The sequence below is a fragment of the Gopherus flavomarginatus genome, chromosome 12 (genome assembly GCF_025201925.1).
Source record: "Gopherus flavomarginatus isolate rGopFla2 chromosome 12, rGopFla2.mat.asm, whole genome shotgun sequence".
Lineage (NCBI taxonomy): Eukaryota > Metazoa > Chordata > Testudines > Testudinidae > Gopherus > Gopherus flavomarginatus.
Window position 1 is genome coordinate 36904993 of NC_066628.1, and position 22720 is coordinate 36927712.

At 49.5% G+C, this 22720-nt stretch overlaps 1 protein-coding gene across 4 annotated transcripts in view; it reads left to right on the forward strand.

Moving 5' to 3' along the window:
• Positions 1-22720, forward strand: part of EVPL (envoplakin) — a 74617-nt gene that overhangs the window by 18816 nt on the left and 33081 nt on the right. For all 4 annotated transcript variants that reach the window (XR_007768723.1, XM_050919211.1, XM_050919212.1 and 1 more), the window contains 12 exons: positions 5382-5481; positions 5871-6025; positions 8026-8149; positions 9219-9344; positions 10457-10495; positions 11322-11483; positions 12260-12367; positions 14915-15010; positions 17856-17981; positions 19756-19902; positions 20608-20762; positions 22620-22717. Coding sequence is in view for 3 of the 4 variants with exons in the window: in XM_050919211.1 (XP_050775168.1) it covers positions 5382-5481; positions 5871-6025; positions 8026-8149; positions 9219-9344; positions 10457-10495; positions 11322-11483; positions 12260-12367; positions 14915-15010; positions 17856-17981; positions 19756-19902; positions 20608-20762; positions 22620-22717 (1436 nt within the window). In the remaining variant the exon portion in view is untranslated. The remainder of the gene's footprint in view (positions 1-5381; positions 5482-5870; positions 6026-8025; positions 8150-9218; positions 9345-10456; positions 10496-11321; positions 11484-12259; positions 12368-14914; positions 15011-17855; positions 17982-19755; positions 19903-20607; positions 20763-22619; positions 22718-22720) is intronic.

Below are 22720 nucleotides of genomic sequence, written 5' to 3' on the forward strand. Positions count from 1 at the left end.
TGGGGAAAGGCTGAGTTATGCCATGAGTGTATAGCAGTATAACACAGGAGTGTATAGCAGTCAGCCAGGAGTGTATTGCAGTGTAACACCGGGGGTTCTGAAAGGGGTAATCACCACAGATGGAGCAGAATCGGCATTGCCTTTCTGTAAGATGTAATAGTTAGTAGAACGGTCTCTCAAGGGAAGGGCTGCATAGTAGGGGCTTATTTGCCCTGATGTCAGGCCTATCCGCTGCTTCAGTGTCCCTTTCTTGGGGTCCCCGACCATGGCTCATATCCTATTAACCCAGACTCTATAGTTCATGCAGCCCCTTGTTAGACTCAATAGTGCCTTTCCAAAAGCCAGGTCCTGGTGTTGCCTAAACAGGGCCGGCTCCAGGCACCAGCATTCCAAGCTGGTGCTTGGGGCGGCAATCTGCAAGGGATGGCAGTCCCTGTTGTTTTGCCTCCAAGCAGCGCGCCAAATTGCTACCGCAGAGGGTAGTCCGACTGCCTTTAGGGCGGCAGGTGCATTTCCGTGGTGAGGGCAATTCGGTGCCAGCTTCTAAGTTTAGCTGTCGGGCAGCTTCAGCTAAACATAGAAGCTGCTGCTGAATTGCTGCCGCCGCGGAAACGCACCTGCTGCCCTAACGTCACACGGACAGCCCCCGCCACCCACGGCAGCAATTCGGTGTGCTGCTTGGGGCAGTGAAAACTGTAGAGCCGGCCCTGTGCCTAAAGCCTCTTCCCCTGAAGACATCTGTCTGCCCCTGCTTCTCATGGCAGGTGACGCCTCTAGGGTGAGCAGATGTCCCAATTTTATAGGGACAGTCCTGATTTTTGGGTCTTTTTCTTATATAGGCTCCTATTACCCCCCAGCCCCATCCTGATTTTTCACACTTGCTGTCTGGTCACCCTACTCCTGCCAGCCCTTTCTCTCTGGCTGGAGTGGAGAGCCCCCTTCCCAGGTTCTCTCACCCCAAATCCCCCGCTGTAGCCTTCCTATTCCCTGCAAATCTGTGCTCCTATGACTGAGCAGGAGGTCTCTCTCATGGGATGCAGTACCTCTTCTCTGAAGATCAGGTGATCTCCCGTCTAGCACCTGATTCCGGGCCTCAAAAGCCATCAACTGCAGACGCAGTCTAGACCTAGCACAGGCGAGGCTGAGCCCCAAGGCTCTTGGCTTTGGGACATTAAACTGAGACTGTACAGAGCCCTCTCACGTACACTGTAGGGAACAGTTCTGCTATATGGGGGCGGGGAGCAGTTGAACTAGATGAATGGCTGGGTCTCTAATTTCCATTATTCTGGCTTGGTGGTCCCCCCCTCAAGGAAGGATGGCTTTTGGATTTCTCCTCTCCTGTTTTCCTGAATGCACACAAGGAGATAATACTCCATGACCCCGAGAATAAAATGTCTCAGTGATTCGGCCAGCCCTCACAGTCCGTGAGCAAATTCTAGCTTCTAATGAAAGGTAAACTTCAGATCTGGATGGGAACTTCTCCCTAGTTTGGGGTAGGGAGGTGGCATTCAGACATATGGTGTTGGTTTGGCCCATTGTATTGAGACAGGGGTCAGTGCAAATTCTGGATCCAAATCCAGACTTTCCTAAATCTCAAGGCTGTTCAGCTGTGGAACTTAGCCCAGGCCCATCTCGAGGGCTGTTATTCTGAAGGACAAGGGTGACTTTCCCCTGCCCAAATCAGCTGGCTCAGAAATGCAAAAGTGGAACTTGGAACAAGTGAATTCATTCACTGCGTTGTCTCGGAATGCAGCAAGGCAAGTGAGTCATGGTCCCCTCCCTGAGCAGAGAGCCAGGGCAGGAATCCTGGGTGGTGCTCAAGTGTTTGCTCTCGGAGCTCCTCCTCATTCCAGAGAAGGGGAGCTGCCAGGGGTGTCAGTGAAGAGTGAGGATCTTGTGTAATGGACTGAAAAATGAAAAAACAGCCTGGTGGCTACATGCACTGAATAAGCAGGAAACAGGGACAGGCTCCTGGCTGGTTGCTCCTCTAAAGTCCCCCTCAGCCCCTACTATCTAGCCAGGTGCACAGGACAAGCCCACAGCTGCACCTTCCACAATTTATCCCAGGGTTCTGCAATTTATCCCACGAATCTCGCTACCACAGACACGCTGTGCATGTATTCTCTGTGTGCGTGTCTCACATGGTGGTGAGATTCACGTGACAAAGTGCACTTCCCACCTGGGAAGTGGAGCTGAACTACACAGAGAATAACACCACTTTACAGCTTTCCAAGAGCTTTGCACACACTAGTCTTCACAATCCCCCGGTGAGCCAGCTCAGGCTCATTTCCCCCCCTCTAACAGAGGGGAAACTGAGGCACAGAGGTGCCATGACTCTTGCTCAAAACCACTGAGGGAATCAGGAGCTGCTGATTCTCAGGCTGATGCTGAAAATTGCAGCCTGTGCCACACTCTTGAGAAATAAAAAGAAGGGGTGAAGCAAACAGATTGAGTGGGAAATGAGAGAGCTGGTGTGAATTGAGCATGAGTTAGAAAGGCATCTCGGAGTGGGCACATAGCTTTAGCTCTGTGGAGCACTTAAATGAAAGTGTGGGGCCCCTCCCAGGCAGGCAGCTTTCTTGTTCTAATCCTGTATTCATTGATTTATAGTTTCAGTAATGATGGGCATGTCTGAGCATATGAATGAGTGTGTGCCTCTGGCTGATTGTGTGAGTGCGTATCTGTCGCTGTATGTGTGTAGGTGTCCAATGCATGTTAGTGCATGTGCTTCTCAGACAGATCCACATCTCTGACTGCTGCAATGTATGTTTCTGTGTATTGGCCTAGGTGTACGTCTGAATGAATCTAGTTAGCTGGAAGTAAGTTTCTAATATATTTTTGTGTCACCTTTGGGCCGAATGCAGCTCTGGTGTAAGCAGGTACAGCTCTCACAAAAGAATCACAGAATCATAGAATATCAGGGTTGGAAGGGACCTCAGGAGGTCATCTAGTCCAACCCCCTGCTCAAAGCAGGACCAATCCCCAACTAAATCATCCCAGCCAGGGCTTTGTCAAGCCTGACCTTAAAAACCTCAAAGGAAGGAGAGATTCCACCACCTCTCTAGGTAACCCATTCCAGTGCTTCACCACCCTCCTAGTGAAAAAGTTTTTCTTAATATCGTACCTAAACCTCCCCCATTGCAACTTGAGACCATTTCTCCTTCTTCTGTCATCTGCCACCACTGAGAACAGCCTAGTTCCATCCTCTTTGGAACCTCCCTTCAGGTAGTTGAAAGCAGCTATCAAATCCCCCCTCATTCTTCTCTTCTGCAGACTAAACAATCCCAGTTCCCTCAGCCTCTCCTCATGTGCTCCAGCCCCCTAATCATTTTTGTTTCCCTCTGCTGGATTCTTTCCAATTTTTCCACATCCTTCTTGTAGTATAGGGCTCAAAACTGGACACAGGACTCCAGATGAGGCCTCACCAATGTCGACTATAGGGGAATGATCACATCCCTCGATCTGCTGACAATGCCTCTACTTATACAGCCCAAAATGCCGTTAGCCTTCTTGGCAATAGGGGCACACTGTTGACTCATGTCCACCTTCTCTCCCGCTGTAACCCCTAGGTCCTTTTCTGCAGAACTGCTGCCTAGCCATTTGGTCCCTAGTCTGTAGCAGTGCATGAGATTCTTCTGTCCTAAGTGCAGGAGTCTGCACTTACCCTTGTTGAACCTCATCAGATTTCTTTTGGCCCAATCCTCTAATTTATCTAGGTCCCTTTGTATGCTGTCCCCACCCTCCAGCATATCTACCACTCCTCCCAGTTTAGTGTCATCTGCAAACTTACTGAGGGTGCAGTCCACACCATCCTCCAGATCATTAATGAAGATATTGAACAAAACCGGCCCCAGAACTGACCCTTGGGGCACTCTGCTTGATACCGGCTGCCACCTAGACAAGTTCTTGGTCCAGATTCATTGGTGAGGTGTATTACATGTTGGGTGTAAGTTAGCCAATAAACAGATGTAACTAGCCAATAAATGTAATGTACGTCTATGGGGCCAAACTTTCCCCATGCTACTCATCTGTGTGTCTGCACCCCCACCCCTATACAAGGCTTTATACAGATTGAACCATCCCCAGCCCTTAAGAAGTAGCCCCCTAATTTGACTTGTGCAGTCCTCTTAGTTGTTTTTCCAACTACATCAAATATTCCATTTCTTCGAGTGAAAGTTACATTCATTTTCAGTGCCCACTGAGTGCTAGATCTCTGCTGCTTATGGTTCTGGAGTCCTATTTTCTGACTATAAGCTGACATATAATTGACATCACTGTTCACATCACTGCCAGTTTTGGCCCTGTGTATGTGTAACTAGCACATAAGTGCACAAAGATGCAGGTGTGTCTCTGAACAAAGCTTGTGTTTGTACGTCTGACACGTGACTCTTGTATGTTTCTGTAAGTGCACATCTGTGTATTCACGGTGCAGCTCTCTGCCTGTCGGTGGCACCATCTCTACCCTGGAGGTGAAGCAGGTGTTCACCTAGGGCAGAAACTATCAGAAACAGCAAAATATTCAGTAACTGTGGATGACTGCAGGACTGGGCGGGACAGGCATTTATTGACTTGCCAAGGGCAGCAGAGCCCGCTCTGCCTGGATGGGTACCATACAGTACTATGTGAGGGCACTGAATAATGCAAAGGTAACAATGCCTGAGTGCATTCCCAGGGTTTTCACATTAAATGTTATGGGATAGGGAATGTGAAAGTAATAAATGGAAATCGGATGGCAGTGAAATCTGCTTATTGTGTGCGACAATCTGAAGGAAGCCCAGCAGGGAGGTCTGGCTACAGACACAAGGGATCGGGTTCACTGCAGCATGACTCCAGTTATACACTGGTGGAACTGCACTGGAAACAGCTGGGTTCTATCAGCTGGAGTGATGCAGTGCCAAATGGTGCGCAAGGATCCAAAAGGTGGCTTTACCACAGCTGGCGATGTGACATGTGCAGGAGATTGCAACTGCCCTAGCAAGAATCCAGGGAAATGGCAGGGGCCTTGCTTGTCCCAGCAGAGCGAATGTATGGCATTGTTAACTCTCCAACTCCGAGAGTCTGAATCTCATCGCACCAAGAGCTGCTGTAAAACACACCAGCAGCATTTTATGTGCAAAAAGCACTCAAAAGAGATAGCGGCAGAGGAAAATGGAACAAGACGGTTCATGCACAATGTTGAACTAAACCTGGGACTGCATGGACCGCTGCCCTTTGCTGCCTTGTAAACCTCAGTTTCCTGACGCCTGCGAGAACCAGATGGTAACAGGCCTGATGACTCAACATCCGTGTGGCTGTTTACAAGGGCTCCAGGTAGTGAGTGAGACCCACCTCTGCGAGGGTGGTTTGCTTTTATCCATCTGCTTGTTTCTACTTCCCTTCAGGTCCTCAATCAATGAGCTGGCCATTCTCGTTTCCCGCATGCAGAAGAATGCCGACCAGGTGGAAAAGGACATTCTGGAAACACAGTCCAAGCTCAAGCAGGTAATTGCTGGGCAAAGAGCAGGAGGTGACAATGTGGGCATGAGACAAAGGTGCTGGTGGGGAAGTAAGGACATCAGCATTTGGCCATGTGTAGCGAGCCAGCGAGATGCCACAAAATGCTGTACCAATGACAGTTGTGCAGGAGCTTGCCTTATGCATCAGTCATGGCATCTAGGCAATGCCTTCATGGATAACTTGAGCCTGGATCACTTGCAGATAAAAGAGGGACCTAGATGATAGGGTAGACTCACTAGGTGAGCCTGTGAAAACCAGGCGTTCGGAGAGATTACACCTTATATCAATGTTCTGACCTAGATCTCTCGATTGCAAAGTAATCCTGGGATCTGGCCTGTGGGGGGGACTTTGTGGCTGTTCTCTTTGGATGACAGGACATAAGTAACTACCAGAAGAACAAGGCTTTCGAGTTCCAGCAGGAGAACGCGAAAAACCTGAAGGAAGCCGAGACTCTGCTGAAGGACCTCTTCCTGGATGTGGATAAAGCAAAGAGGCTGAAGCATCCCCAAGCCATCGAAATAGAAAAAGAGTGAGTGGAGAATGCGTGTCTCATGCTGCTCTCCCCTGGCTGGGCACAAGGCTGGGATGACCGGGAGTCTGAAGTATTCTTAATTGAGTGACCTAGTGAGCTGAGCAAAGCAGTCAGGGTCCAGTCCTACCTCCAATAATTATTAATATTTATTATTTCTATTGCTGTAACACCTGGGAACTCCAGTCACTGACCAGGATCCCACTGTGCTAGATGCTGTACAAGCTCAGAACCAAAAGACAGTCCCTGCCCCAAAGCCCTTATGTGACTCTCTGTGACTTTGGTCACTTATCTTCTCTGCCTCAGTTTCCCCATTGATAAACTGTGAATAATACACTCCCACTCCCACCCCCGAGGGGTTTTACAAGGACTGAATAATAAATGTTTATAAAAGTCTTTGAACATGGAAAGTTGTGTATAAGCTCCAAGCATTGTTGCTGTCTCATGCGGTACCTGAAGGTTCTTGTTGTTCTCCACTCTCTAATGCAACAAGTTTCGATTAAACGTTGGTGGAACAAAAGATAAAATATCATGGGGCACATTCCCAAAAGTGCCACCTGATATCCACATCTATGTTATGTGTGCAGGGCCATAGGTATTTAGACATCCCAACCCCCCTGTATGCACACAAACGGGCCATGTGCACACACTGCTACTGCGGTAATTGCATGTGCAAATGTGAGTGTATGTGAACAAATAGCACCTAAAAGGGAACATTTCTGAGCCTCCAGTATCCAGGCATACGGCAAACCAGCAACAAAGCTGAGAAATCACCACCTGGCATACAATATTGTGTTAGTATTAATACCTCATAGCACTGTTCATTCATAGATCTCAAAGCACTTTGCGAAGGATCTCCCCATTTTACAAGGGAAGGCACAAGGAGGCAAAGTGACTTGCCAAAAGTTACCCTGAAAAGTCAATGGCAGAACCAGGAATAGAAACTAGGTCTCCTGAGTTCCAGACCAGTGCAGTGGCCACTAAGGCTATGTCTACACTGATTATCTTACAGTTGTGCCGCTACAGCAGTGCCATGGTAAGGTACGCAGTGTAGCCGCTCTCTCTTGGCGGGAGAGAGCTCTCTCACCGACAAAATAAAACCACCCCCAATGAGGGGCAGTGACTTTGTCGGTGGGAGGGAGCGTCTCCCACTGACAAAGCGCTGGCTGCACTGACGAAAGTGCAGCATAGACATAGCTACCCTGCTTCCCAAAAAACCCCCAGTAAAGCCAGTGGGAGGGCTGTTTCCCTACTGCAGCACAGATAGCCCTGGAAAAGGGCACCATGGGTTAAAGCTATATAGTATAGCAGCAAACCACCCTGAAGCACCATCGCTTATGTGAGCAATAATTTTTATTGCTTTCTTATCCCCGTCGCCCTCTCCCCCCTCTAGAATGAAGGAAAAATACTCTTTACTCCTTAAAAGCAGCAAAGAGTCCTGTGGCATCTTATAGACTAACAGACGTTTTAGAGCATGAGCATATATATACCTGCCCCTGGAAATTTCCACTACCTGCATCCGACGAAGTGGGTATTCACCCACGAAAGCTCATGCTGTAAAATGTCTGTTAGTCTATAAGGAGCCACAGGACTCTTTGCTGCTTTTACAGATCCAGACTAACACGGCTACCCTTCTGATTCTTTACTCCTTACATTTCGGAGTGATTAAATTTTCCTTCTCGGGAGGGAATAAAGTGCCCCTTCTGAGCTCTGTGCAAGCATCAATGCCTGTGCTCCATTCCCATGCTCCTCCTCGGGACTGAACTCAGGAGAGAAACCCCCTAGCCAGAGAGTATCCCGGCATGTGCCATGCACCACAAGGATAGTTGGTGGGTCAAGAGGGGAAAGCAGAACCTGCTGGGTTCTCTGGGGGAAATCCTGGCTCCACAAAAGTCCCTTTGACTTCTGTGGGGCCAGGATTTTACCCAATATTCTGTTGTTGTCACCACAGTGAATTGGCGATGAGATGTGAATCTCTTTCCTCCCTCCCTCACGTACAGCATCAAGCAGCTCCATGACCGTGTGACACACCAATGTGCTGAATATCGAGATCTCTATGAAAAATGTAACATTCCTGAAGGGAGTTCCAAGCTGGACTGGGCCAAAATTCTAGACCAGAAGCAGGTAAAAGCAGTAGTTCCAGCTGCTTTTTGTGGCAAAATCATGCTCTGGGAACGTCGATGCCAGCACTCATATATCAGCAAGCAAAACAAGGCCGTTAATGTGTTTGAGATTCTATACACACCTGCCAGCCGCTGCCCTCTCCCTTCAGATTAGCCACAGCTGTCAAGTCTGACTCCCTCCAGGGGTGGGGAATGGTACTGGTGGTTTTTTCTAACATCCCATGTGATGAGAGATACTCTTCCATTCTGATGAGTATTCATTGGTAATTTACCATGCTGATCCTGTTAGTGGGGTGAGCAGGCTGCCTCTATAACTAGTATGTGTGTGATGCCCTCGGTGCACATTGTGACCTTTGCTAGATTGTGACGCCTGGGTGTGTGTAGCACCCGCGCTTGAGTTCACTTAGACTAATTTGCAAATGTCCTAGCAGCAGATGGCACTTGCCTTTTATCACCCCAAGCCCTGTTTGTAGGGTGAAGCACAACCATATCAGTTCAGGTTCATAGCCCACTAGGTATGTCTACACTGCAATTAGACACCTGTGGCTGGCTCGTGCCAGCTGACTTGGGCTAAGGGGTTTGGGCGAAGGGGCTGTTCAACTGTGGTGTAGACACTGGGGTTCAGGCTCCAGCCCGAGCTCTGGGACCCTCCCACCTCGCAAGCTCCAGCCTCAGCCGGAGCTACGCTGCAGCTGAACAGCTCCTTAGCCCAAGCCCTGCGAGCCAGAGTCAGCTGGCACAGGCCACGTGTGGGTTTTTAACTGCTGTGTTGACCCACCCACTGTTGGGCAATGGGGCAGAATATCTTCTCTTTGCCCTCTATGCATGTGGACAAATAGCTGAAAGGGATAAAAGAAACCAAACATGCTTAGAAATTGGCATATGTTCTCCTCCCATTTGAAGGGAGGAGTGAGGGTACTGGCCAGTTTCCTATTCCCAGCACCAAACTGCAGTGGAAAGTTCCCAATGGAACCTTTTGCACTAGTCTCTGGCAGTAGGAAATTAGGGAGGGGTGTGGTCTGTCTCCTAGAGGAAAACACATGCTCACCACACAGCTCGTTTGCATGTAGAAGCAAGTCAGCATGGGACAATATGGCCCCACCATGCCAGAACTGGAGAAGCAAATAGCAGAGCACAACATCCTCCAGAAAGAGATAGAAGCCTACGGCCTCCAGATCAAGAACCTCCACAGCCCGGTAAGGTACCCCTCCTCCATCTCCTACCCCATCTCCACTCATGACGCTGGGAGCCCTACGCCCAATCCTGGTGGGAATCCCAGGGGTCCGCCATCTCCATTGTCATTGTTGGCTTCATTCTTGCATTCACGGCCGCGCACAGGGCTACTGATCACGTCTTTACTGCACAAGTTAGTATATGGCACTGACTACTCTCCCACAGTCCTGCTGGGCCCAGTGCAAAACCTGGGGTGGATTCTTTGGGGCCAGGTCTGGTTCAAAATCCTTGCCTGGAACCTGGAGTGGGTCTCACTAAAATATTGCTCCAGAATACTTGAATTGTCAAGTGGCCACCATGTGTTGAATATCACGATGAAGGGTTTTTTTTGGTTGGTTGGTTGTTTTTGTTTTGTTTTGTTTTTTTAGCTTTGTTTATTGTCCTTCAGAAATTCAAGCCTTTTTCAGTCAACATTTTGGCCTTTGTTGTCTCTTCTGAGTCCTGTGAGCCCATGAATAGGCACCCCTGGTTGAGAGAGAACACTGCTTCATTACCAGAGATTCCTGTGGAAGCAATGGGTCCTGGTAACTGTGTGCAGGATATTTTGTGAGAGAGGGGTACGGTCTGTTGTTTTGAGCACAGGCCTGGGAGCCAGAAATGCCTGTCTGTGTGACTTCAGGCAAATCACTTCACACCTCAGCTGAGCTTCCCCATTAATGAAATATGAATAACAGCACTCTGCTGAGACGAGGTTTAATTAAGGCCTATAAAGTGCAGTAGAAGTGCTGATGGTCAGCATCTGCTAACTGGTAGCCAGCCACTGAAGCCGATTGACCCAGACAGTGGCATGATCCATGTAGCATCTGGGTTTGCTCCATTTGTCCTGAACAGCAGGTAACGCAGCCGAGACTAGGCCTGGAACAGCTCTACCAGGAGAGCTAGAAGGAGGTTTTCATTTGGTGGAGGCAGCAAGAAAGCGGCCTCGGCTGGAAGCTAGTCTGTGTACTCTGCACAATGGCTCTGGGACGGTTCTTGAGCAGTTTGCAAATGCATGTGCAAATGTTTATCAAACCTGCACGTTTAGTGACCACACTGTTTTCCCTCTTCCTTTGACGGGGGCTGGATAACACCACAGAATGCAGCGGATTTAAAGAGCCAGTACAAGGATTTGCTGGTAAGGGTCTTGCTTAGTGTGATGTGCCTAGCAAGATATGTTGTTTTGTGTCAGCGTTCGGGGAATCGGCTTGGGCTGGTTCTCTGGATATTCCAAATGGTGGGTGGGTCAGTGCCGTGTCGGTGACCCATTTCCCATGGGCAGGGAGGGAGCGCAGCAGAGCCTGGGGGCAGAAACCACTTTGTGTAGCTTCTAAACATCACAGGGCCTGATTTTCCCCTCTCTCTGAGGCAAATCAAGAGCAGTGTCATTGGATTCAGAAGCACTAGGCCAGTGCATGTGAGGAGAATCAAGCCCGTTGTCCTGTTTGTGACCCCACAATCCATTTCCCTGGAGAGGATTAAATTGCCACAAGCAGGGGATTCTGGGCATGGTTTGGGAATCTGGAGGACCAAAGCTCTGGATCCAAACACCCCTAGACCTCGGGGTGTTCAAAATCCAGATCCAAATTTTGCAGTGTAAGCCTGTTTCTGATTAGGAGCCCAAATGGGGAATAAGCAGCTGGGGGAGAGGAATTTGCAACTGTCCTCCCTAGGTAAAACAAAGGAAGGACAAACAGGGCAAATATACCCCACGGTGGGAACATTTCTCAGCCTCCCCTGAAGCGTCAACCTGGGTTCAGATTCTGGTATGACAAAAACATCTTGTTTGAAAAGAATGAAGGAAGAGGGAATGAAAATTACATCAGATAAGAACCGGTGAGACGCAGCTGTTTGAAAAGGCCTCTGGGGATCTGTTAACAGATGAACAATAACCAAGGGGGGAAGGGACTGGACCCTTCTCAGTCCAGATGCTGACATCTCCTCTCTTTGATATGAATTGGCAGAAAGCCTCCGTCTGGCGAGGGCAGAGCCTGGGCAGTCTGTACAACCACCTGCAAGGCTGCACCAAGGAGTTGGGTTACCTCAAGGACCAGCAGAACAAAATCCTGAAGCAGGACTGGAGCGACCAAATGGCTGACCCGCCGGGCGTGCGCCGGGAGTATGAGGTAAATGCTCTGCAGGCCTCTCTCCATCCAAGAGATGGGGTGTCTCTACAGGGCCGCCAGGAGGGGGCAATTTGCCCCAGGCCCCGGGCCCTGCAGGGGCCCCCACGAGAGTTTTTTGGGGTCCCTGGAGCAGGATCCTTCACTCACTCCAGGGGCCTCGGAAAACTCTCGCGGGGCCCGGGCCCCCGGAGCTGCTTCCGCTCCGGGTCTCCGGTGGCAATTCAGCTGCAGGGGGTCCTTCCACCCTGGGACCCACCGCTGAAGTGCCAGGTCTTCGGCGGCAATTTGGCGGCGTGTCCCGGAGTGGAAGGACCCCCCCCGCTGCCGAATTACCCCCGAAGCGGGGGACCCCCATTACCGAAGACCCCAGGCCCCCATAATCTTCTGGGCGGCCCTGTGTCTGTATTGTTTAGCAAAATCCTCCTCCTTTCAGGTTGGAGGAGGACTCTCTCTACTGACTTCTCCCCTCCTGGTACAGCTAGCCAGCTAATTAGCTACTCACCCAAAAGCAAGACCACATCACAGAGAACCTGGGAATAAAAATCTACTTAGGACAAACATGCCTCTGCTTCGTCTCAGCCAGCCCCACGCATGGCTGTCTCCAGCCTCCCACCAGCTTTTACACATCACTTGTTCTTCTCTTTCCCCTGCATGCTTGTGCTGTCATATGAGCCATGTGACCGCTATTTCGCACCCTGGCTACCATTTCTCTGCCACGCTGATTCGGGCAGCCTGACTGTGACCCAGGCATTTAAATCCCTTCACTTCTCCTGCAGAACTTCAAGGCTAATGAGCTGCTTAACCAGGAGGAGTATGTGAACCAGCTCCAGGATGACGGAGACAGGATGATTGAACTGAAGCACCCAGCTGTGGAGCCCATACAGGTAGGGGACCCAGGTTGGAGCCTGCTTTCCTTCCCCCACCCTGCCATACCAAGCTGGCTTCCAGGACACTGGCTCCAAAGTAATGCACCAAGGAGCTAGGTAGTTCAGAGAGAGTCCCTTTAATACAAGCCCCACTGAAGGAAGAGCTGATTTTGCAGAGTATGTTCTCCCTGCCCCAGTCAAAGGTCTGTCTACACAACAAAAGCTGTGCATGGGCTAGCCAGCCTGAGCTAGCCTGAACCCAGCTAGTGCAGCTTCAGCCTGGGGAGTATAAGCCCAGCAGAGAATCTGGGTACATAAGAACAGCCGTACTGGGTCAGACCAAAGGTCCATCCAGCCCAATATCCTGTCTACCGACAGTGGCCAATGCCAGGTGCCCCAGAGGGAGTGAACCTAACATGTAATGATCAAGTGATCTCTCTCCTGCCCTCCATCCCCACCCTCTGACAAACAGAGGCTAGGGACACCATTCCTTACCCATCCTGGCTAATATCCATTAATGGACATAACCTCCATGAATTTATCCAGTTCTCTTTTAAACCCTGTTATAGTCCTAGCCTTCACAACCTCCCCAGGCAAGGAGTTCCATGAGTTGACTGGGCGCTGTGTGAAGAACTTTCTTTTATTTGTTTTAAACCTGTTGCCCATTAATTTCTTGCTAGCCTGCTCTGAAGCCCACACTGTGCTGTCTTCACTGCTGTTAGCAACAAAGAGTCCTGTGGCACCTTATAGACTAAGGTTAGTCTATAAGGTGCCACAGGACTCTCTGTTGCTTTTTACAGATCCAGACTAACACAGCTACCCCTCTGATACTTCACTGCTATTGTTTCTCACGCTAGCTGAATTCAGGCTTGCTCAGGGAGGCTAGCCCGTGCACCACTGTTGCTGTATAGACAGACCCTAGATCAGATTCCTGCTTGTTGAGGCCCTGTCAAGTGAGCATTTGAAGAAGGGAATTATCCTGTGTGCAAAGTGAGTGTAACTTACACCAGCTTGTCAGCTGGTGAGGATCAAATTCACCCCCAGGGTAAGCAGGCTCAGTCCCCATTGTTTTCAGTGGGAGCTACCCTTGCTTACACAAGGGTCTGAATTTGATCCCTACAGGGTACCAAGTTGATTTAACTTGCCTTGAAGTCAAAGGGAGCTGCACCTGCTTACACCAGGGCTGATTTTAGCCTTGTTAGTATGACTTAAATCATGTGAGGAACTGCTTTATCATCCACTCCTTCTGTCTGTCACTCTACCTGCTACACACCGTCTGTCTGTCTCCTCAGCGTGTCAGTTACACCAGTATTGCACTCCCTCTGAATAACAAGTCAGTGCAAGTCACCCATCAGTGCCACTTCCACACACACGTGCTCTCTGACCAGCTCACACCTGCTGTGTAAATTGCACCACCTTTGCTGATTTGGGGCCCCAAACATTCTCCTGGCTGCATTGGGCCCTACGTTTTCCAGCACTCTGAAAGATCAAGTGCAGCAGAAAGTCAATCTGTTTAAAAGGCTAAATCGGGGATAGTCAGCCTTCAGTCGTGAATGCTGTCTCAGCAGCTGCTCCCTTCCAGAGCAAGTGAAGGGAACAGACCTGTTGCACCAGTCTGGTATGGTCTAGGGGGTTGGTTTTGTTTTTTATGGAGCAGGTTTTTCCTGTGGCTCTGCAACTGAGAACACAGTCCTGGCTGACTCTGGAAGACTCTCTTTATAAAAGCTGGATCTGCTGCAGTCTAAGGGTTGAGTTTTTCAGCATAAGAGAGAGAGTCTGTAAAAAAACAAGTCCATCCTGAAAAGGTGAAAAAGGCCTTATTTTCTATGGTCTGGATACCAGGTAACCGAATCGGGGTTTCAGCCTCCCCCATCTGAACCCAATCAAGGCCACAAGAGAAGAGGAAGTCCTTTCCCTGCTCCATGGATCAGGGAAACAAGAGTTGCTAGGCTGGTTGAAGTGGAGTCACAAGGTCCTCTTGACCTCTCACCCTTCCGTTAGAGCTGCCATCTTCCCCTCATGGAAATCCCTTTTCCTCCCTCCAGGTGCATCATTCAGCAGTTGCATCATTGCATCTCCTCCAGGGCTGAGAGTATTGACAGACTGTTCCAAACCAATGGGAATCTGAGCGCAATACAGACTGCTTGCATCCCATTGGGAATCATATAAATACGATGCTCTCAGCCTTCAGCCAGTCCTGAGAGAAGTAATGCCCTCAAGCACTAGAGATGATGCTCATTTGAAGGGATGACCTCAATGCTGCAGGTGCGGTTATGCACCTGCAATTAAATATGGATGCAAATCTGCACCCACAATACTGGAGTCGGAGTTGAGACCCTTTTAGAAACAGGGGCCTAAAGATGTAAGGTGGATGTTCACTGTCTCTTGCAGGATCATGCTACGGCTCTGAATGTTCTTTGTCCGCCGTCTCTCTCAGGGCTCAGCAGCAGTTGCTAGCTGCTGCTGTGATCTCTGGGACTTGAGGAGATGCAGAGAGGAAACACAAGAGATGGGGGAGTTAAGACTAGAAGGACACATGCTAGAACTGCTTCTATCCCACTGCAGGCTCACCAGGAAGCCTTGAGGAACGAGTGGCAGAATTTTCTCAACCTCTGCATCTGCCAGGAGAGTCAGCTGAAGAGCGTGGAGAGCTACAGGAAGGTAAAACGAGTCCAGCAGAGGGCACAACGACTTGCCACAGGGAACTTTTTGCAAGAGTGGGTGCAAAATTTGTCATCGGGTGGGGATCACACTCCGCCACGGAGGCAAGCAGGCTCAGCCCCCATTGGCCCTGGACTCCAGGTCATGCCGTGGGTCTGCTGAACAATGGGAAAGTGTGGGGAGCCCTGGCTTCCATCTGGTTTGGGTCAAAGTTTGACATCCCACTGGAATGTGCTGCTGGGGCTACGCAGAGGTGTGAGCCACTGTGTTACCTCTCTGCCTCAGCAAGAGAGATTTGCTGGAGATCAGCTCCCTGCTACGCCAGCCTGTCTGCTTAACAGCCAACTCCTCAAACTCTCCCTGCCCAAACTTCGCCTAGCAGCACAGGCACCGATTTTCAGCTTTCCCCAGGGGTGCCCCACCCCTGCTCCACCCCCAGGTCCCACCCCCATTCTGCTCCACCCTTGCTCCACCCCTCCTCCGAGGCCTTTCCCCCACCCTGCCCTCACTCTGCCTCTTCCCACCCCTGCTCCTCTCCTTCCCCCTCCAGCACCAGGGCCGGCTTTAGGCCTACTCCACCAATTCCTCCGAATCAGGCCCTGTGCCTCAGAGGGCCCCACAGCCAGTGAGAATCCCTTCCCTGGCTAGAGGCTCCTTTTTAATTTCTACTCACCCGGCAGCACTCTGGGTCTTCGGCAGCACTTCCACGGTGGGTACTTCGCTTGCTCCGGGTCTTCGGCGGCAGGTCTTTCAGTGCCGCCAAAGACCTGGAGTGAGTGAAGGACTCCCCGCCAAAGACTCGGAGCACCACCCGGTGAGTACAAGCCCTACGTGGGTTTTTTTGTTTGTTTTTTGTTGTTTTTTTAAGTCATCTCAGCCGGGGCCCCATCGAAACTGTTTGAATTGGGCCCCACACTTCCTAAAGCCAGCCCTGTCCAGCACCTGCTACCCGCTGCTGAACAGCTGATCAGCGGCGGGTGGGAGGTGCTAGGGGTGGAAGAGGAGCTGATCAGCGAGACCTTCCAAACAGCTGATCAGTGGGCGGCTGGTGGATGCTGAGCACGCACTTTTTTTTTTCCCCCTCGAGTCGGTGCCTATGCCTAGCAGGCAACAATTGGGGAAGTCCAGCCCCAAGCTCATCGGGGATATTTCTCTGCAATGCACAGCCCCTATCACTCTGCACTCACAGAAGATATTAAGTTCGGTGCTCTTTTAAAGAGTCACCACATTACAGGTTATTAAGTTCGGTGAGGTCAATACACCTTTCCTTTCCAACACAGCACTCAACTGGTCTGTAGTAAATGTAAAACAAGTTTATCAAACAAAAGTCATAGGTTACTTTAAGTGATACCAAGTCTAAGGAGCAAAGCTAGAAAGGGAACAAACAATAAGTAAAAATGTGCTTTCTAAGGCAAAGACCTAGCTTAATAACATACAGACTTTGCTCAAGGCAGTTTATTCACCAGTTTTCTTTTTCCTGTAATAGCTGGCTAGTTTTTAGCCAGGATCCCCACAGAGTCCACAGCGCCTCAGGGGACGGATAATCCAGAATCTTTTGTCTGCCTTATAGCTCAAAGTCTGCCTTTGTTTCAAGACTCAGATTGATTCAGTCTCCTGCGGGGGAGGGGGAATTCCATTTTGATTAAAGTGTCCCCTGGTGTGTTCCAATGTGATGTTTTCGGTTGCAATTTTACAATGTAAATGTTCTCCTCCTGCAGCCTTTGATAAAAAAACTTATTGAATTTGGCCACACTTGGTTTGAGGTGTTGGCCTCTTTCCTTTGTCTTGGGAAAACCAGCTTATCTAACACCCTCTGCCCCCCCCCCCCCCGACATGCCTGGTTTAAACAGCTTTTAGTCACAGCCTTAAAAGCAAAAGATCACTGAGTAGCTGTAATTCCACATGGAGCATCGGCACGTACATTTCACAATGATATTATTGACCATGTGTTGTTAGTTTTTGGAGATACTTCACAAGGCATATTTTGTGCAAATATCATTGCAGTGGTGTGTAGGATGTGAGTACAGAGGTGCCTAGTACCCTGCCCATCTGTGCTCCACTAGTATCTGCTGAAGGATCTGTACCCAGCTTAGGTTTGGCTTCAGAAAGCAGAGGAGTCTTCACTGTTGATTTAAGCTTTGTTGATGGAGCCAGGTAGTTAGGATTACAAGGAAGTGGCTGATTAGATTATACCAAAGGTGGATAATATGTAGGGTTGATATTTCTGTGATCAGGGAGAGGTTGATTAGCATTAGGGTAGTAATGGACAAGTAATTAATTTGAATTGTTAATTGGAGTGGCTACAGGGATTCCATATGTGCTGTCAGTGCTGAAGCCTGAGCATAAAGTGACGTGACTTTGTATGAAATGTCGTCATGATCTCGCAAAGATCTCGGAGTCACTCATGCTGTTCAAAAGTGGCAGTGCAGGCTCTTCAGCCATGTCACCACAATGGACAAAAACTGCCCAGCGCTCAATGCTCTCAAACGCTCCATTGATTCAGGAAGGGGTGCATGCCCTGACCTGACCTGGCGCCACCTGTAGGGTCACACCAGAGATTCACAGATTTGCTGGGAACTTCACGACATGGTGCCTGGTGCAACACTATCAATCAGGGTCACTCTGGCTGGTGTAGCAGCCCTCAGTAGATGCTGCATGTTCAACAAAGATGACGAGATCAGCAGATCAGGGTGATTTAGCTGTCGTGATTAAGTTAAATGGAGTTATGGGTTGGGCTCGGGTTTGAGGATCAACGTAGGACTCACTTAATGAGTACAGAGGTGCTGATGCCCAGCCTTCATGGTCTCCCAGCATCTTCTGACTATCCTTTGGCTTGTGTCTTCAGTTCCAGGAGGATGCTGACGCTGTGAGCCAGACACTAAAGAAGCTCAACTCGGACCTGGATACAAAATACAGCAAGTTCAACAAAGACAGTCCCGGGGTGGTGTCTGATTTACTGCACCAGCTGGAGGTGAGGCCCTCTGGGGGGGCTAATACAGCCCAGCAGCGTCTTGTGTCTCAGTCGCAGACTGGACTGTATGACACCTTTCTAGGATTATCGCCAAGTATAAATTGTGAGCAAAGCCCCCCATCCTCCAAAAAAAGGATTGTCATGGGCTGTATATTAAGGAGATAAATACCTGGGGCAACGTTCTGCCCTCAGTCACTCTCATGCAGCCCCTGAACCAAAGCTGCTAGGGAGCGCCCTGGCTGACCTGGTGGGAAGCGGTCCCTGTAGAGGGGTTGTGAGAGCTGGTAGTTTGTAGAGAGACTCCCCATAGGAGGAAAGCACCAAAATCCCTATCAGAGGATGAGGAAAAGGGGTGAAGGTGCCTTTAGAAGACTCTATGCATTAACAGAAAGGGCCATGGAGAGCTCACTGAACATGCCCAGCCTGCCTTGGGTCACTCTTGTCCAGCTGGCAGTGAGCAGCCCTGTCTTCTGCTATCCCTTCCATCCCACGTGACACTGTTCAGTTGGAGAAGGGTGGGGGAAGATGGGCCTGTTTCTGAACAATGGGCTGCTGTGGGGGGATGAGAGAAGCCCTCATCACTAGAGCTGATTTTTTTGACACAACTTTTTTTTTTCTCATCAGAAAATGCCAGTTTGTCAAACCTGAAACTTTTCATGAAAACACCAATTTAAATGAAATGTTCCTCAGCAAGGTTTCTCAGATCCAGGCTGGAATTTCTGGTCAAAACCAGAGAGCGAGCACAACAGCCCCTGAAGAGCCAATAACCCAGTGGTCAGGGCACTCACCCACGTTCAAGTCCTGAATAAAACAGTGCAGGGACTTGAACTTGGGACTCTCGCATACCCAGTGAGTGCCTCGCCACCCGGCTATTTATGGGTCACTTTCCTAAGGTCTCAGGTTTCTTCCAATGCAGAATAAAAACAAATTCTGAAACCTCAAAAGTTATTGCAAAATGGAATTCTTCTTCTTTTGCCAGCCCTACACATAACCCCCTTGTACATTACAGGGCAAAATGTATGTGAGAAGAGAAAGTTTGAAAACAAGAGGATGAGAGAGAATGGAGAGGAAGAAATGGGAGGGAGAGAAGAAAATGGACAAATTATTAAGCATAATATTGTTATGTGTGTATAGTGCCTTTCACCACCCATAGGGTGACTAGATAGCAAGTGTGAAAAATCAGGACAGAGGGTGGGAAGTAATAGGCGCCTATAGAAGAAAAAGCCCCAAATATCAGGACTGTCCCTATAAAATCAGGATATCTGGTCACCCTAACCCTACACCATCCAGGGCTCTTTGCAGAGTGTGTACACAGGATTGCTCCAGCTACTGAAATGCAGCTGTTTCTAGGGCTGAATGTGGCAGCCATTCTGCACCCATTTTCAGAAGAGTAATTTCTTCAGCCCATTCCCCAAAGGGAGATTTCAGGGGACAGGATATTATCACCCACGCTGGAATTTGGCCAGGCCACCCTTGTAAACACAGAACTGGCCTGAGCTGGAAGAGGGCAGGAAATACAGTAGAGGAGAAAAACAAAGAAGGGAACAAAAGAGAAATGGGTTTGGTGAATAGGTGGAAGTTCTTGTCATGCTTCTGAATCTGTTCTGGTGCAGCTCTCTCCCCACAGGCTTTCTGCTCTACAAATGAATAACCCCAAAGTACCCTCCACCTCTAGGTCCAAAACACGAGGATCTTGATGCCAGGCTGTCTCTAAGCTGCATTATTCACCCAAGTGCTGGCCTGGTAGGAATCTCTGCCTCTTCTCTTTATTTAGAATGAGGAGAAGACTGTGAAACAAGCTGAAAAAAGCATCGCTGAGCTGAAGAGGAAGAGCCCAGAGATCAGCCCTCTGAAACTGCGCAGAACCTGCCCCTCCCAACCACTTGCCCTGGACACCGTCTGTGACTGGGCCTCTGGTGATGTAAGGGAAGGTTCTTACCCTTTGGAGAGTGGTGGTATCGGTTTCCTCTTTGGGACACATTCCCAGGGTCGTCTGCTTTTGAATTTCCAATGCGCCCTGCACTGTGGCATTAGGAACCATTCCCCTTGGTTTGTCTTCATTGGAGAAAATGGCCTGTAATTTAAAACCAAACATCCCCATTTTCTCAGGTCCATCAAAGCAATTGAGAAATGCCTATTGACAACCCTGGCAACTTTTGTCTTCCTTGTGCCATGGGCTGGCTTCATTTGCTGCTCCCCTTTTTAGCCCTAGAGCTCATGATCCTTTTTTGAATGTAGGGAGCCTATTCAGAGGATCTTGAGCCAATTGTTAACCTGAACACCCTCTTACCTGGCAGAAAATGTAGGCCCAGCTGTTGATGCATTTCCAGTGAGGAACGCATACCTCAGTGCCCAGGTGTCTGCTGTGCCATGGACGTGTGTATATGCTGATTTATGTCTTCATACCAACTAACCACACTGGTCTTGCAGGGGATAATGTGGAGCAGCTCAGTTTCCTAGATGAGACAGGAGCATCTTGAAGACAGTTAGACCACAAATCCCCGATGAATGCAACATGTTTGGTCTCATTAGGAGACTTCGGAAAGTCTGCTCTGTTACCCGGGAGCCCTGAAAATGCAGCTCAGGAGTCAGAGCTAGGGACTTGAATCCTTTCTCTTCCTTCCAGGTGCAGCTCAGCCAAGGTGAGAAGTACACTCTGAAAGACAACAGCAACCCAGAGAACTGGGTGGTGCAGAGCAGTGCTGGGGTGACAAAGACAGCTCCTGCTGCTTGCTTCTTCATACCTCCTCCAGACCCAGAGGCCATTGGCAGAGCTACCAAGTGAGCATGCAGTGGAGTGTGAACCGGAGCACAGTTTGAATACACCCTCGCTCCAGTCTTTATATGTATTCATTTAGGTCGGGAGTTAACTTTACTGTGCTTCAGCAAAGACATGGGAAAGAAACTCTAGGCCACCTACTTTTTCTCCCTGTCACTGCAAGATTGTTCCCTATTATACATCATTCTAGCGCTTTGTCCAGTTCTAAATGCCCCAAGCAATGGGGTTTCTACCACTTCCCTTGAGGCAGGTATTCCACAGTCCACAAACCTCACTGTCAAGGAGTTTTCATGACATTCAGCCTAAATTTCTCTGTCTTGCATCTTGTCTCAACACACAAGCTGCACCAATTTGACTAAATCAGCTTAGAATCTGATTTAGTTAAATCCTCACTGCTCCCTTGTGTGGACGTTTTGAAATCAGTGTAAGAGTGCCTTGTATTGTTTAAGCTTAAGTTAATTCCTTACCCTCTTAAACTAAGCTAATATGAAGCTAAATCAACACTCTTAAGCCAATTTAAGAGTGTTCACATAAGGGGACTGCACTGATTTAACTAACTCAGTTTCTAAATCTTTCTAAACAGATTTCATTAAGTCAATGCAACTTGTGAGTTTAGACAATACCCAAGAGATTTAGGCACTTTTGAAAATGGTACCCACAACCTTTATTTCATTCCTCCCCATTGCCTACCACTAGAACCACCTGAAATAATCCCTGTCCCTCCTTGGTGCTTGTGAATTTCACATGCAGTAAAAAATGTTTGATTTTTAAAATTCTGCAACACATTGTCCTGCATCATGTATCTTGATAACGCTGCACAATGACTGCCCCCCATTGCCCTGTAAGATGTATTTCCCCTGCAGAGGAACCTCTAGCAACTTCGGGGACATTTACTACCCTTCCTGTGCTCCAGATCTGTAAACCAGTCACTCGTTTGTATTGCTCTCCAGTAGCATGGTCCTCGGACAAGGCTTGCAGAGTAGTCATTACTGTTCTGAAGGATACCCCTTTGAGGCCATCTATACAAGACCAGAGATGACAGTGCTTGAGAACAGTGTTTAGTAACAGGAATTAGTCCAGGGCCTACAAAAGTCCCGGCAAATTGCTCTTTGCAAAGTCACTTTTCAACAATCCCTGGTTTTTGCAGCCATTCCCACTTCTCCCCTGACGGCACAACTCTGATTTTGTAAGAACAATTTGCCATTTCCAGACGCCAGGGGAGTAACAGTGTCAGTGCTGGGAGCAGTTAGACTTCCAGTTAAACCTGCTCGACGGTAATTAAGCGACACCTTCCTTGGAACGGGTAACCGCACTGTGCTCAGGTGAGGCCCAGGGCCGGCGCTACCATTTAGGCAGCCTAGGCAATCTCCTCGGGCGCCAGAATAATTGATGGGTGCCGTTTTGCCAGAGGGGGCGGCAGGAGGCTCCGGTGGAGCTGCCGCAGTAGTGCCTGCGGAGGGTCCGCTGGTCCACGGCTACTGTGGAGCTGCCGCAGTCGTGCCTGCAGACAGTCGGCTCCTCGCGCGGCTCCGGTGAACCCTCCGCAGGCACCACTGCGGCAGCTCCACCGGAGCCGCGGCACACCGGACCCTCCGCAGGCACCACTGCGGCAGCTCCTGCGGAGCACCAGACCCTCCGCAGGCACCACTGCGGCAGCTCCACCGGAGCCGCGGGACCAGCGTGCGGGGTGGCGAAATTGCCATGCGCCTAGGGCGCTCAAACCCCTAGCGCCGGTCCTGGTGAGGCCCATCTCTGGTTCAGGAACTCCCAGGCAGGTGTGTAAGCAGATTTTATGCAGGCTAGTTTCTATTCCTATTGGCTCCTGTGCTGGGAGTGATGCTCACTTCTTTTGCTTGTAGGCTGGAAGGTGAACTGAACACAGTGAGGCGGAAGAGAGCGACAGTTCAGAACTCCCTGAAAAGCAGCCAGAAGGAGCAAGTTAAGTCCAGCCAGCAGGGTA